A 12449-nucleotide genomic window follows, 5' to 3' on the forward strand; every position below is an offset into this window, starting at 1 on the left:
GAAAAAGCCTCAGCTGACCAGACTGTCCCTTAATATGGTGCGTCTCAGTCCACCCTCTTTTTCCTTTCTTCCATAATATAAAAGAGGAAATGCGAGAGGCTGGCTTGGCAAAAGCGGAAGCAAGGCTTGTTTGGCACTAGGCTTTAAGATACATTCAAATGATAATTCCGGCAAAGAACAATCAATAAATGGATTCTTGTTATGCAAAAACTTATCTATAATTCCAATTGGAAGATATTGCTGTCTTCAGTTTTTCAACAGAAAGACCCATTTCAATGATTTTCAAGGACCAAGATCGAACGTCCTTTTTGAAAGCCAGACTCTAGAGGACGCACTTAACGCTCTCAACCTCCGCTAGGGGCATCCTTGTTCTTTTTGTGCTTTAATCTCCAGAGTCAATTAAAAATTCATTGGGCAAATGCTGCGAGTTGACTGATTTACTTAGTTTTGTCAGTTACTTGTTTAACCCCCCCACCCCCAAAATGCCCAAATGCAGGGTGGCGGACTTTTTACAGTTTTTTTCCCCTATTTTTCGATGCAATTGTTATGAGAAAAATATCAAATGCATGAATAGATACATCCAACTGTTATCCTTACTTCAATGCATTCATTTATCTTCAATCTCCCTGGCCCACTGGATAATTGAAGTACAAAGCCACCCTGGACGCTTCTACAATCAATTCAAAACAATGCATGTGTTTGAAGTAATCAGAAAACAACACTCGATTCTTGAAATCTGATGAAACGAGAGCACGTGAGAGAGTGTATATGTGGAGATTAAAAATAGAAGCCTTTTGTTTGGACCAAGTCAATGACAATGGTGATAAAAAGATCAGCAGCTGTGAGTATGATAATCATTAGAGGTAAAAAGATCTATTTATTCGTCATTGAGCTACATACGATCATTAGGTTGATTTATTGCTTGAAATGATAAAGAGAAATGATGGTTCGTCCAGTCGTATGCCAAAATGTGACACCATCAGTCCACCGTAAATTAGACATGGACCTCGTTGCATGAGTTGAAAAGTCCAATTCAGCCGCTGCCTTTGTAATGGGCCCCCATATTTCATGGTGGTTGGCCTAAATAACGTTTTAAACGATGAACATAACCATGGAACTATGGCTTGATATCCACTCAGTTATTAGGGGCATTTTTTTCAATGATCACGCTGTCGTTTTGGTCCGTTGAAATAACTCTCCATTAGACAATGATAATGTTTTGAACAGTCCTGGTTCACCAAACCAAAGCTCAGGACTAGGAAGAAGACCCTTAAGATATGAGTGAGAATAGAGTACACATTATGACACATTATGTGGTTCTTTTCAGAGAGTCCTTTTAAATTTTTAGTCCCCCAAAAGAGTCACCAACAGGAGTTCGCATCTGCCCTAAGGACAAATGAATTGAACATAATGACTTTGGGAGGTGCCTATCTTTTTGGGTGTTCTATTTTTCGTGAACCCGTAGTTTGTTACATCTATTTGGGCTCTTTTGAAAGGCCAGCCAGTCCCTTGTCCCTTGAAGCGAGAGCTTGTTAGGGGACGAACCTCAGCTATTTGAACCATGTCGCCACTTCTGGTCAATTTCGAGTGGATTAGATTACCAACCCAAAGAGCAAAGCCGCGACTGTATGGAAAAAGGGTAGAACTTCAAGGTCAACTGGCCATTGAGGTTGGTACTTGAACACTATTCCTATTCAAGCGTGCATTATTGAGGTCAAAAATCTTTCTTTTTTCCCTCAAACCAAAGGTCTGAGGGACACCTTAAATTTGCTCCACATTTTTTCACATCACCTTTTTCTGATCGTCTGCAGTCCAGTATGCTTTTCTTCACAGTGATTATGCCTTATGAGATTGATTTCACTCCCTATTGTGTTAGTTGGCATCCAAGGTGAATGAATAATTTAGGATGACTTTTCTTCATTTTGGAGGCTAGTTCTCATTTTCCTTGAATGTTTTCAATTGTTCATTATTCTCTATCTTTCCTTATGGAATGCTAAAAATAAAGGATGTGCAGTCATTGTACATCCAGAGCATCGGTCAGACCTCTGAACAAATCTGAAGACAAGAATTATGCTCATTATTTGATTAATTTAACTCGCAAATTTAAAGGAAGACCGCTTAGTCCAACTTTTATGTAATTAATGAAAATCGAGTAAAGTAGTACAACCATTTACCTAGTGATAAGATAGCCAAAACAAGAAGTACGCCTCAAAGGAATTTTTCTAAATTTGTAAATTTTCCTCAGACAGGGTTCTTAATTTCTATTAGAATGAAAGTAACTCACTTTAATTGATCATTTCATTACTGAGTGTCTCTCCTCGCGGACTTGCAACCTTGTTAGACAAGGAGCTTTCAAATCTATTTGTGAAAACAAAATTCCCCATTTATTACTGAGCGAATGTGCTCGTCTCATCATTCAACGTGGATTATCTAGTACTTTTCTTTATTGCAATACTAGTGACGGTATCATACCTTACAATTGACCTAGCTTGATATAAATCAATTACAAAGTTAGCCCTTTTATGGCGAAAGGTTTCGGAAGTGTCCAAGGATTTGAGGTTTATTATTGTGTAAAAAATAGTCCTTTTTAGGCTATTACTAATTTTGGACCCAAAGGCTCTTTCTCATATGACGAAGAGGTGTGTTCTCCTTTTCATTAAACCCTGAGTGCTGTTCATACAAAAGAAATGTGTTATCAAAACCAAGTCACGCGCATCAGAATACACGATGGTAGCAAAGATATATAGGGAAATATGTCAAAAAATCGATGCTTTTACCACAAAATGGAAATTAATTGTCCAAAGTCGGAGTAAGAAAATCTGCCCCAAAAAAGGGGTGATATCTTGGCTCGATACTCCTTTTGTGTTGTTATTATCCTTGTCTTTTCTCTTTCTTTCAACTGTCAACCAAAAGCTATCACTTGAAATGAACAACATGTCACCTTGTTAATATTATTCTAAAAGGTTATGTTTTTCAATTTCTCTTTCTTAAAGATAAACTTGAGCGGTTCTCTCTTCTCAGGACTAATAATGGCTAATGGCTGTCCTCAATCAAGATTGATACTTCATGTTTTATTCTTTCTGTCTGCAAGTCTTAGTTTGAATGTAATGCCTTTTCTCGTCTTTTAACTCTATTTTTGATTGAAATGATAATCTTCTACAAAAATACAAGTTTTAGTAACATTCTCCTTTAATGATAAAGTAAAAATTACTAACAAGTACGCAATAAGGAATGTTCGCCTTATGATCAAGCAGAGAATCCGTCGTTCAATAGAGTCACCAGACATGAAGAGGTCATTTGTGTGTACACGTCTTAGCTCCAATAGACGGCCTCAATTTTCTTGCATTTATTTGCCTTGTCTTAATGATGCTCTCTCACGTGAATGACGAGCAAGAGAGGCCCTCAACCATCTAACCATTCTCCTCGTTCCACCATTTGTTTTTACCACCATACTCCCCTTTTCATTTTCTCACGTAACCCTAATGAAAAAAGTTTATGCTCTATCTCCGAGCATTAGTTCCTATGAACCTCATGAGTTGTCTGCTCATGAATCTCACTTAGAACTTATTGTGAAAGTTATTAATCCTTTGAATGAAGTTTTCAAACCTTTCAACTTAACCCATTTCCATTTCACATATTCCTTTCATTTGTTCGCATTATATATCATAGTGGGCACAAATATATAACCCTTTTCCTAACCAAGTCTTGCTAGAATTTGCACAGCATGGATTGAAATGTTTTCGCTGAAGAACTAGATTTTTGAAAGATGATTCATTAAAGGGGCTTCAGTTAGAAATCCCCAGAAACTGATGCACTTTCAGGGCTCATCGCAATCACGAATTGCATTTCAAGAGGATTAAGAAATAATTAACCACATCTGATCAAACTTTGCCTTCAGATTCTCAGTTGAAAAATGAGCAAGAACGAATAACCCGTTTTAACCGGGAGCTAAAACTTGTCTGTCATATTGCATTTCACTCCATTGTTTCAGTTCATTATGGTCCATTTGAGGGTAGATGTGGTGATTACCTCGAGAATGGAGCATATTTTTGAGGACATGAAGCCATTTGCTTGCTCAGGCCTCAGATTCATGTATTTAAACTGTACCTTCCACTATGTGTAGGAATAGTGGAACACAAAAGACCTCACACCATCTTTTGTTTTGGACAAGGAGATATGCAATTTAGAGACCCTAGTCACGTTTCGTGGAACATGTAGGCCTTGGGAAATTTTGCTAGAATGAACGAGGACGACTTTCTTTCTGGATCGGAATAGGTGTACCATCTTCAAACACTACCTCGAATCGAGTTCATACTTTTACAGACCAAGTTGAGGAATCTTCTGGCCTTATCTGGAGCCGGGACGGTCGTGTTCACGGGAATCTGCGTTTACAAGGAGAACGCCAAGTTCTATTCAAGCGTCATCATGCCCACAATGCACAAGATTTTGGAGCCCGAGACCGCCCATAACTTGGCAGTTACCACCCTGGAACGAAGACTGCTGCCTAAATCGAAGTTTAAGGACCCAGAAAATTTGGTGAGCTGCAGAAACGTGAAAGAGAAAGTAGGATGAATGGGTGGCACAGCTCAATATTTTGGACATCCAGTAATGGTTATGGCTACGATTCAACGTATGGAAAGCATTTTCAGGTGGTGTTGGACAGGAGTGATTTTTGCAGTATTGTTGCATTACTTATATAAAAAAAGAAGGCTGAATCGAGAATTGGTGCAAGCAAACATACGGTTTGCGTGAAAGGAGTTCGTTATGTATTCCACATTTTGCTTTAAGATGAAAGCATGAAAAACCAATTTGAGCCTGGATTTGTGTCCCTCCCAGACAATCAAAATGAAGACGTGAACAAAATCCTCAGATTAAAAAGTGGTTACATCTATGGTTCAAGAGTAGGAGGTTGTTGAGATTTAATCTGGATGGCTCCTTTTTTATTGCTCGGTCCAAACGAGGAAGGAAAGTTTCTAGGCGTCTAAAAAGATCTTTTTCTCGTCGTTGGCACACAATGGCGACAAAAAACCAATCAGAGGCTCTCTTTGAAAGTTATCTCTAAATACTATCTCCAATATTTCCAACGTGTGGCTTTAACGAGAGAGAAACCAAAGGCTCGATCTGAACGACACTACGTTCAAAGTCTCAAGCCTTTTTTCCATGCTTTCCTCTGATTTCTACGATTTGTTCTTCAACTTGTGATGCTCTCTTATAAACTTCGAGGTACTCTAATCATTTGCCAATATCGGGATGTACTCTTAAGGGTTTTATCTCTGCTCCTGGAAGTGAGAATCCCATCCCAATATCACACGTACCGTAGCCAATTAGTGGCTTTCCTTGTCGTTCACCATTGGCTGAGTTTCCGTCAAAAACTAGCGCCTCATTAATCTTAGATTAGCGTGGGTCTCGCATAAGACGTTGATCTTGGTTGGAAAGTTTCATGTAATGCGAACCATGCTCAAACTGAAACCAGCTGAAACCAGCTGAGTACACTCATTAATCGTCGTTTCTGGCTGAGGCATCAGGCAAACCAACTTACCGACCCACACGGCCAAGTATATCCCTATTGGCTCTCCATCCCATTTATTCCTGCCTTGAAGAGAGTTCCAGAGATGATGACAGCGTTCCTTTTCGGGACGGGAAACAGATCCTATTTGATCCCGTCTCAATGCCTTGATATTGAGTTTGTGTTGGTGCGATGCTCTGATCTCGCATTAAATGCATGGATAAGATGGTCCTATTTCTTTTTTGTTTGCTCTTCATGCTCGAAGAACGTCTCAATGGAAATGAAAAGAGTCAAGCTTTCCACCGAATTGAGCCTTGCTTTTCAAGATCCTATGCCGATCTATTGAGCCTTTCTTGTTTCTTCACTTGGCGAAAAAGCTATTCTTCTCCAAGGCCCTTTGGAATACAAGCCTTTTACATGTGAGATGGTGAGCAACTGGTGCAGCCTGTCGCCCTAATTTTATGGTCTAATGGGCTCAAGTTTATGACCACGGGGGTTTGAAAAACACACAAATGATGCTCCTAGTTCTCCCTTGATCCTGAACAGGAGAGCTCTTGCGATCCAAATTGAATGATTGTCTGTGTCAGATCAAACGCAATATTTAACTACAGGATGTCTGATATGCACGTATACGGACGTATTTTCCATTTTGCCCCACCAAGCCCTTTGTGCATGTAAATACATTTATATGATGATGAAAGACATTTACTTCCGTCTTTACTAGTCGTCTACGGGTCTTGTCTAGCTCAACTATTATAATAATTTATACGCTTCTAAAATTAAATTATCATAACAATTTGGCTAGACAAGACCCATAAACTACTAGTAAACACGAAAGTAAACTTGCTTCATCATCATGAGCTAGTTAGAATTCCATAAAGTAAAAAAAATCAACCTTGTTCCTTTTGAGTTTGTAGGGTTGAAAATGCTAGAAGGTCTTTGAGTACTTCATTCAGAAAGTAATAACGCATTTTAACCACTACCTATATTGAATCTCATCTCAGGAATTATGTATGATATAGCTTGCAGACACCTCTTCCCGCATAGAGAGCGAAAATGAGAGTTAGGTAAGAAATACAACAGTATTTTAAAAATAACTTATAGTCATTTATGACTATAACATCCCTTTTTTGCAGGTTTCAAAGCAAAACAATTGGAAGGAAAAGGTTGAAACCGTGCCATTAAAGTCAAAATAACAAATGCTGCCTTGACGTTATTGATGATGCTTTTCCAACCACACTTACTTCGACGTTTTGTTCAGTACGATTGTTTTGTAGCTTGAAGGACAAAATGTCTATACTAGTATGATGTCATTCACGCCTCTGTCATGTCGCAAAGTCCTTTGAGGATTCAAGCTGACATCTGGGATAATGTTGGGCAAGGCTCCCAATGGAAGGGAAACATCCTTGTCAGCGTGAGCTGGTCGTCCATTCCTCAGTCTTCCCTTCTCAATCCACTCTGTCTCTTGTAATTACAGAGCGTCAATGTGTTTGGCCTTAAGTTCTCTAATCCGGTGGGTATTGCTGCTGGATTTGATAAAGACGCCAGAGCTGCGTGTGGATTGTGGGATATCGGTTTTGGATTTGTGGAGGTGGGATCGGTAACTCCTCGACCTCAGCCGGGAAATGATCAGCCCCGACTTTTCCGTTTGTCAGAGGACCAAGGCGTCATCAACAGGTATCGACGTACTACCAACTACTGATCCATTTGCATATTGCATTGTGCATACACGTACTTACTTGAAAAGATTGGTTGGAGCAATGTCACGATCCACACGAACCATTGGAGTCTCTATGTATCCCTACAACAACTATCGTTTTTAGCCCATAGCCATTTGTCTTAACCGATTGATGTTTGTGTATTCAATTATAGGTGATGTAACAGTATGTGTGGGGGTGGGGATGGGGTGGGGGGTAACTGCAGTGCCAACGGCTCATGAACGTAGAAAAACGTTGTTCACACTCGTAGTCTCATACCCATCGTTCCCATATTGCCCATTGGTCACGTACTAGGTTGGTAATATGTGCATGTTCAATTGAGCTCGATCAATCATGCGCATTCGCCTTCTTTAATGGAAATGTGGTGAATAACGATCGACCAATTATCGTTCTTCATTCATTCCTTCATTTGGATCCCCCATTCAGATTTGGCTTCAATAGTGAGGGCCACGATGTCGTTTTAGCCCGGGTTAAGGCCATCAAAGCTGCCAATCCCAAGGCCATTTTGGGCGTCAATTTGGGAAAGAATAGGACTTCACCGGATGCTGCTCAAGACTACGCCCAAGGAGTCAAAGTTTTTGGCCCTTTGGCGGATTATCTTGTCATCAACGTGTCAAGCCCTAACACCCCGGGTCTACGATCACTGCAAGGCCGAGAGGAGTTGAAAAAGATAATTGGAACAGCCTTAGAAGCCAGAAGCCAAATGACCCGAAAAGTTCCTATTTTGTTGAAAGTTGCACCGGATCTCTCCGAAGACGACAGGGAGGACATCGCCCTAGTGGTTAATACGAAAGAGGTGAGAAGAAAGCCATATCGGTCTAAGTAATGGTTTTTTTCCCATTGCCAATTTTACTTGACACGTTCCTATTCCAGTGGCAAATCGATGGTCTCATTGTCAGCAACACAACCACTTCTCGTCCGAAAAATCTTGAGAGCAAATGGCAAGCGGAAAGCGGTGGCTTGAGTGGGAGACCTTTGCGTGAGAAATCCACTCAGACTATTCGCGAGTTCTACAAGCTAACACAAGGTTTGCATTTTCTGTGTGATTTTTTACGATTCAATTCAAACATTTGAGATTTAAATAGGTTACCATATTCCTCGAATTGGTTGAGCCTGGACAAAATTATGAACGAACATAAAAAGCAATACCTTTGACAGTGGGTTGGAAATGAAACTGGCATGTTCAAATTTGCACATTGTTTGTTCAGGAAAATTGTGCGTTAAACCAATAACTTTTAAAGTGGGTTGGAAAAATGATCATGGGACTTTCCTTGTCGAATCTAATGATCCAAATTGCGCCTGAAAGTTTAGATCATAAAGATATGTGTAAAAGCCATTTTTTGACCTCTAGTTAATTGAAAAGGAGGAAAAATTAAACCAAAACCAAACACTTCACAGGCATACAGAAAGAAACACATAATATTTGTTTTAAAGCAGCAAAAATGTCGGCCAACCCTATGTACATGAAGACATTCCTTGGTAAGACGAGACGAATGTGCTTTCCACTATGTAATTTGCCAAGGTATCAAAAATCCAATCAAAAATCCGGGAAGTTATGAGCATCTACGATTGCAATCTATGACGAAGGTATTTTTTTTCATCTAACAGGAAAGATTCCGATTATTGGCGTGGGCGGTATCTTTAACGGGTCAGATGCTATTGAGAAGATGCAAGCCGGAGCCAGTTTGATACAGATTTACTCAGCCATGGCGTTCGAAGGCCCCCCCGTCGTGACCACCATCAAGGCCGAACTGTCCCGAGCCATGGCGCACAACCAAGTGGATTCTCTCGTCGAGCTAATAGGAAGTGATCATAGAATGCAATAAACACATTATATACCTTACCATGTGTTTCCAGCGTCGTTTCATCCATTTAACTGGAGACCATAGAAAACCAAAGAAATATTAACCTAGCTATGTTTGCTGGAGACAGAGGGAGCCTTGGTGCTCCGTTCTGGTCCTCCCACCAGATACGGTCACCTTGATATTTGCCAGAAAGTGATGCAACAGCTGTCCAATCAGCTGACATGCATGTCATCAGCTGTCGGAATGGCCTCAGTCAAGGCTGATTTGGCTAGTCCGCTCGCCTTGGTGTTGTTATTCTTTTCAGTTTGGCCCAGGAAGGGCGCCCCCTATCCACCAATAGTTCCAAAGTGGTTGTGAGCTAGCCAGCGAGTCAGCCAGCGAGTCAGTCAGCGAGTGAGTGAGTGAGTGAGTGAGTGAGTGGCCAGATCAACATCGTGGCCAAAGCACGACACGAACTCAAGGACAGCCACGAAATCCATCGGATCCGTTTCTCGGCTTGGTTTGGTTGAGTAGTAAAACCCGTCCACGGTCCACGTCGTCCAAGACTTTTGTCGGCCAGTTCGATTTCGATCAAGTCCGACCTCGAAACCATGGGCAAAAAACCCAAGAAGCCGGTCTCAGTATCTTCCGAGGAGGAACTGAGGTAATAATAATAATAATAATAATAATAATGATGTTTATAATAATGTACATGGTTGCCGAATGTAAAATTGGAAAGCGATCGGCTTTTCATCGAACATCCATTGAACATTCATTGGATGAATGCCATCTTATGTTGTATTAGACCCTGAATAGTTGACCGGTGGAATATTTACGGTGTGTTCAATGTGTATAGCCATCCTTTTGACGAGCCTGGCTTGACCCATCTGACTGGCAATGCTTTGAGACGTTATCTCTCTATGCCCGATCAGCTCGCTCAACGATAGGACATGTCTTGTCAGCCCAAGCGAAATTCTGAAAGTCTTACTAGTGGACAATGGATGTCTTGGGCATTGCATAGAGCGAGAATCCCGTGACATTCATGGCTTTCCGCTGATTGCGCTTGATTGCACCATAACCCAATATCTCCTAGGTCTTTTCAGCGGCATGAGTTCGTCGGAAGAAGAGCAGGTCGTGACCAAGAAAAAGGCTCCGGCTCCCCAGAAGAAATCCAATCCTAAGATGGACGACACGGAGTCCGATTCCGAAGGCGAAGCCAAGAAAGTCGAGGTCAAGAAGTCAGCCTTTGCCTTACTCATGGACGATGACGACGACAACGACAGTGAGAGTGAGGCCAGTGCGAGTGATAGCGACGATCCCCCCGAACCCATTGAAAAGAAGAAACCAGCCCCCGTCAAGTCGGCTAAAGCGGAACCCGCCGCTCCGGCCAAAGGTGGCAAAAAAGGCAAAAAGAAGAGGGCCAAAAACGACGACGACGAAGAGGACCTGGATCAGTTGCTCGAAGAACTGAAGCTCGAATATCAAGGTCAAAAGCCCGCTGATGGTGGTAAAGAAGAGGCCAGTGATGCTCAACCCTCGGCCACTCAAGCCAAGAGTAAGAAGGCTGCCAAGAAGTCAGCTCAGGCCAATGCGGAGGACGACGACGATGATGAAGATGATGACGACGACGAAGGGGACGAAGGCGGAACGGTAAAAACCGCGGCCCAAAAGCGGAAAGAAAAGAAAGAGCGGCAAAAGCAAAAGCTGGCGGCTCAAAAGGCTAATCAAGCCAAGCAAAAGGCCAAGACCCAAAAGCCTCAAGGCGAAACCGAGGTTAAGAAAGTGGAAAAGATCGACGATGTCAAGAAACCAGTTGTGGAAGTTAAGAAGTCCAACGATTCCTCAAAGGTAGCTGAAGATCTCCCAGACGGTGATGCCAAGGCCGCCGAGCTTCCAGAAAATGAGCCCGAAGATGAGGGTGGTAAGAAAAAGAAAAAGAAGGGCGAGAAAGAGGACCCCAAGAAGAAGGGCAAGAAGCCTGGCAAAGGTACACTGGCGGCCATGCAAGAGGCCTTGAAAAAGGTCCAGGAAGAAGAAGAACGATTGCGGCGGGAAGAAGAAGAAAAAATCCGCCTCGAAGAAGAGGCTGAACGGGAAAGATTGGAGAAGAAGAAGCTGGAACAAGAGAAGAAAGAGGCCAAGAAGTTACGAGAACGAGAGAAACGCGAGCAACTTCGGAAAGAGGGAAAACTTTTGACGGCCAAGCAAAAAGCCGAAAAGGCCAGAGCGGAAGCTATGCTGGAAGCCATGAGAGAGCATGGCTTCGAAGTGCCCAAGATTGGGGAGAAAAAGGCCGCTAGACCTGGAACCCGAATCCGAGTTAAGAAGGAAAAAACACCAGCCCACGATGCCAGCAAAGAGACCACGCCAGATTCCGAGACCAAACCCGATATGCCTGCAACAGACCCATTGGAACCGGAAAAGAAAGAAGATCCCGTTGAGGAGGTGGCCGATTCGTGGGAGGAGACGGCCGAAGCGCTCGATAATTGGGAAGAAGCTCTCATCGAAGACGACAAAGAAGAAGAAGGACCGAAAAAGGCCACTAAAGAGACTTCACCCGCTTCTACCTCTAAAAAGGGCGACGGTTCTGAGGATGATGCCGAAGACGACGATGATGAAAACGATAACGAGGACGACGATGAGGAGAGTGAGGATGAAGAAGAGGATCAGAACGAAGCCGAAAAACGACGAGAGCGAGCCATGATTCGGATCAAGAAGCGACAAGAAGACAACGAGGAGAATCGCACCGTCGATGAGCTCCGTGCCCCAGTGGTTTGTGTTCTGGGTCACGTGGACACGGGCAAGACGAAAATCTTGGACAAGCTCAGGAGAACTCACGTTCAAGATGGCGAAGCGGGAGGAATCACCCAACAGATCGGTGCCACCAACGTTCCCATTGAAGTCATTAAGGAGCAATGCAAAATGGTCAAAAATGTAAGTTATCGATATCTCTTCAAAATTGTCTCCTAGATTAACGTTCTTTTTTTTTTTGTCTGAATCATTCGTTTAGTTCAACAGTAATTTGAAACTACCCGGCCTATTAATCATTGACACACCTGGGCACGAGTCTTTCTCCAATCTCCGAGATCGAGGCTCGTCCCTTTGTGATATTGCCATCTTAGTTGTGGATATCATGCACAATTTGGAACCGCAGACCATCGAATCCATAAATCTTCTCAAGAAGAAAAAGACACCTTTCGTGATCGCCTTGAATAAAGTGAGTATTGTCGTGAAATGATTTTGAAAAGTGACAGGAAACCCGTTTACTTAAATATTTTAATAATCAGATCGACCGACTCTACGAATGGAAACCCAACCGACACAAGGATGTCCAAGAAGTGATCGAAAGCCAACAACAGAACACCAAGCTCGAGTTTCAGAAAAGATCCCAAGAAGTCATAATCGCCATTGCAGAGCAAGGATTGAACGCTGCCTTGTATT

The 12449-nt window shown here is 42.3% G+C and overlaps 2 protein-coding genes across 3 annotated transcripts; both read left to right on the forward strand.

The window, feature by feature from the left end:
* Positions 1–279: 279 nt before the first annotated feature.
* LOC131878241 (dihydroorotate dehydrogenase (quinone), mitochondrial-like) lies at positions 280–9067 on the forward strand. Of its 2 annotated transcripts, XM_059224160.1 has the most exons (6): positions 280–841; positions 4324–4536; positions 6984–7183; positions 7651–8020; positions 8098–8251; positions 8833–9067. In XM_059224160.1, the coding sequence occupies exons 1-6, from the start codon at positions 812–814 to the stop codon at positions 9048–9050; spliced, it is 1185 nt and encodes a 394-aa protein (XP_059080143.1). In that variant the 5' UTR covers positions 280–811; the 3' UTR covers positions 9051–9067. The 2 variants fall into 2 exon arrangements, with proteins under 2 accessions (XP_059080143.1, XP_059080144.1); XM_059224161.1 differs by lacking the exon at positions 4324–4536.
* A 324-nt stretch (positions 9068–9391) lies between these two features.
* On the forward strand, positions 9392–12449 carry LOC131878229 (eukaryotic translation initiation factor 5B-like; the record flags this gene model as incomplete). The annotated part of the gene is given in 4 exon segments (XM_059224146.1): positions 9392–9672; positions 10112–11942; positions 12019–12225; positions 12296–12449. Coding segments are annotated over 4 exon segments (2245 nt in total), but the record flags the coding sequence as incomplete, so codon positions are not given.

The sequence above is a fragment of the Tigriopus californicus genome, chromosome 3 (assembly GCF_007210705.1).
Source record: "Tigriopus californicus strain San Diego chromosome 3, Tcal_SD_v2.1, whole genome shotgun sequence".
NCBI lineage: Eukaryota > Metazoa > Arthropoda > Copepoda > Harpacticoida > Harpacticidae > Tigriopus > Tigriopus californicus.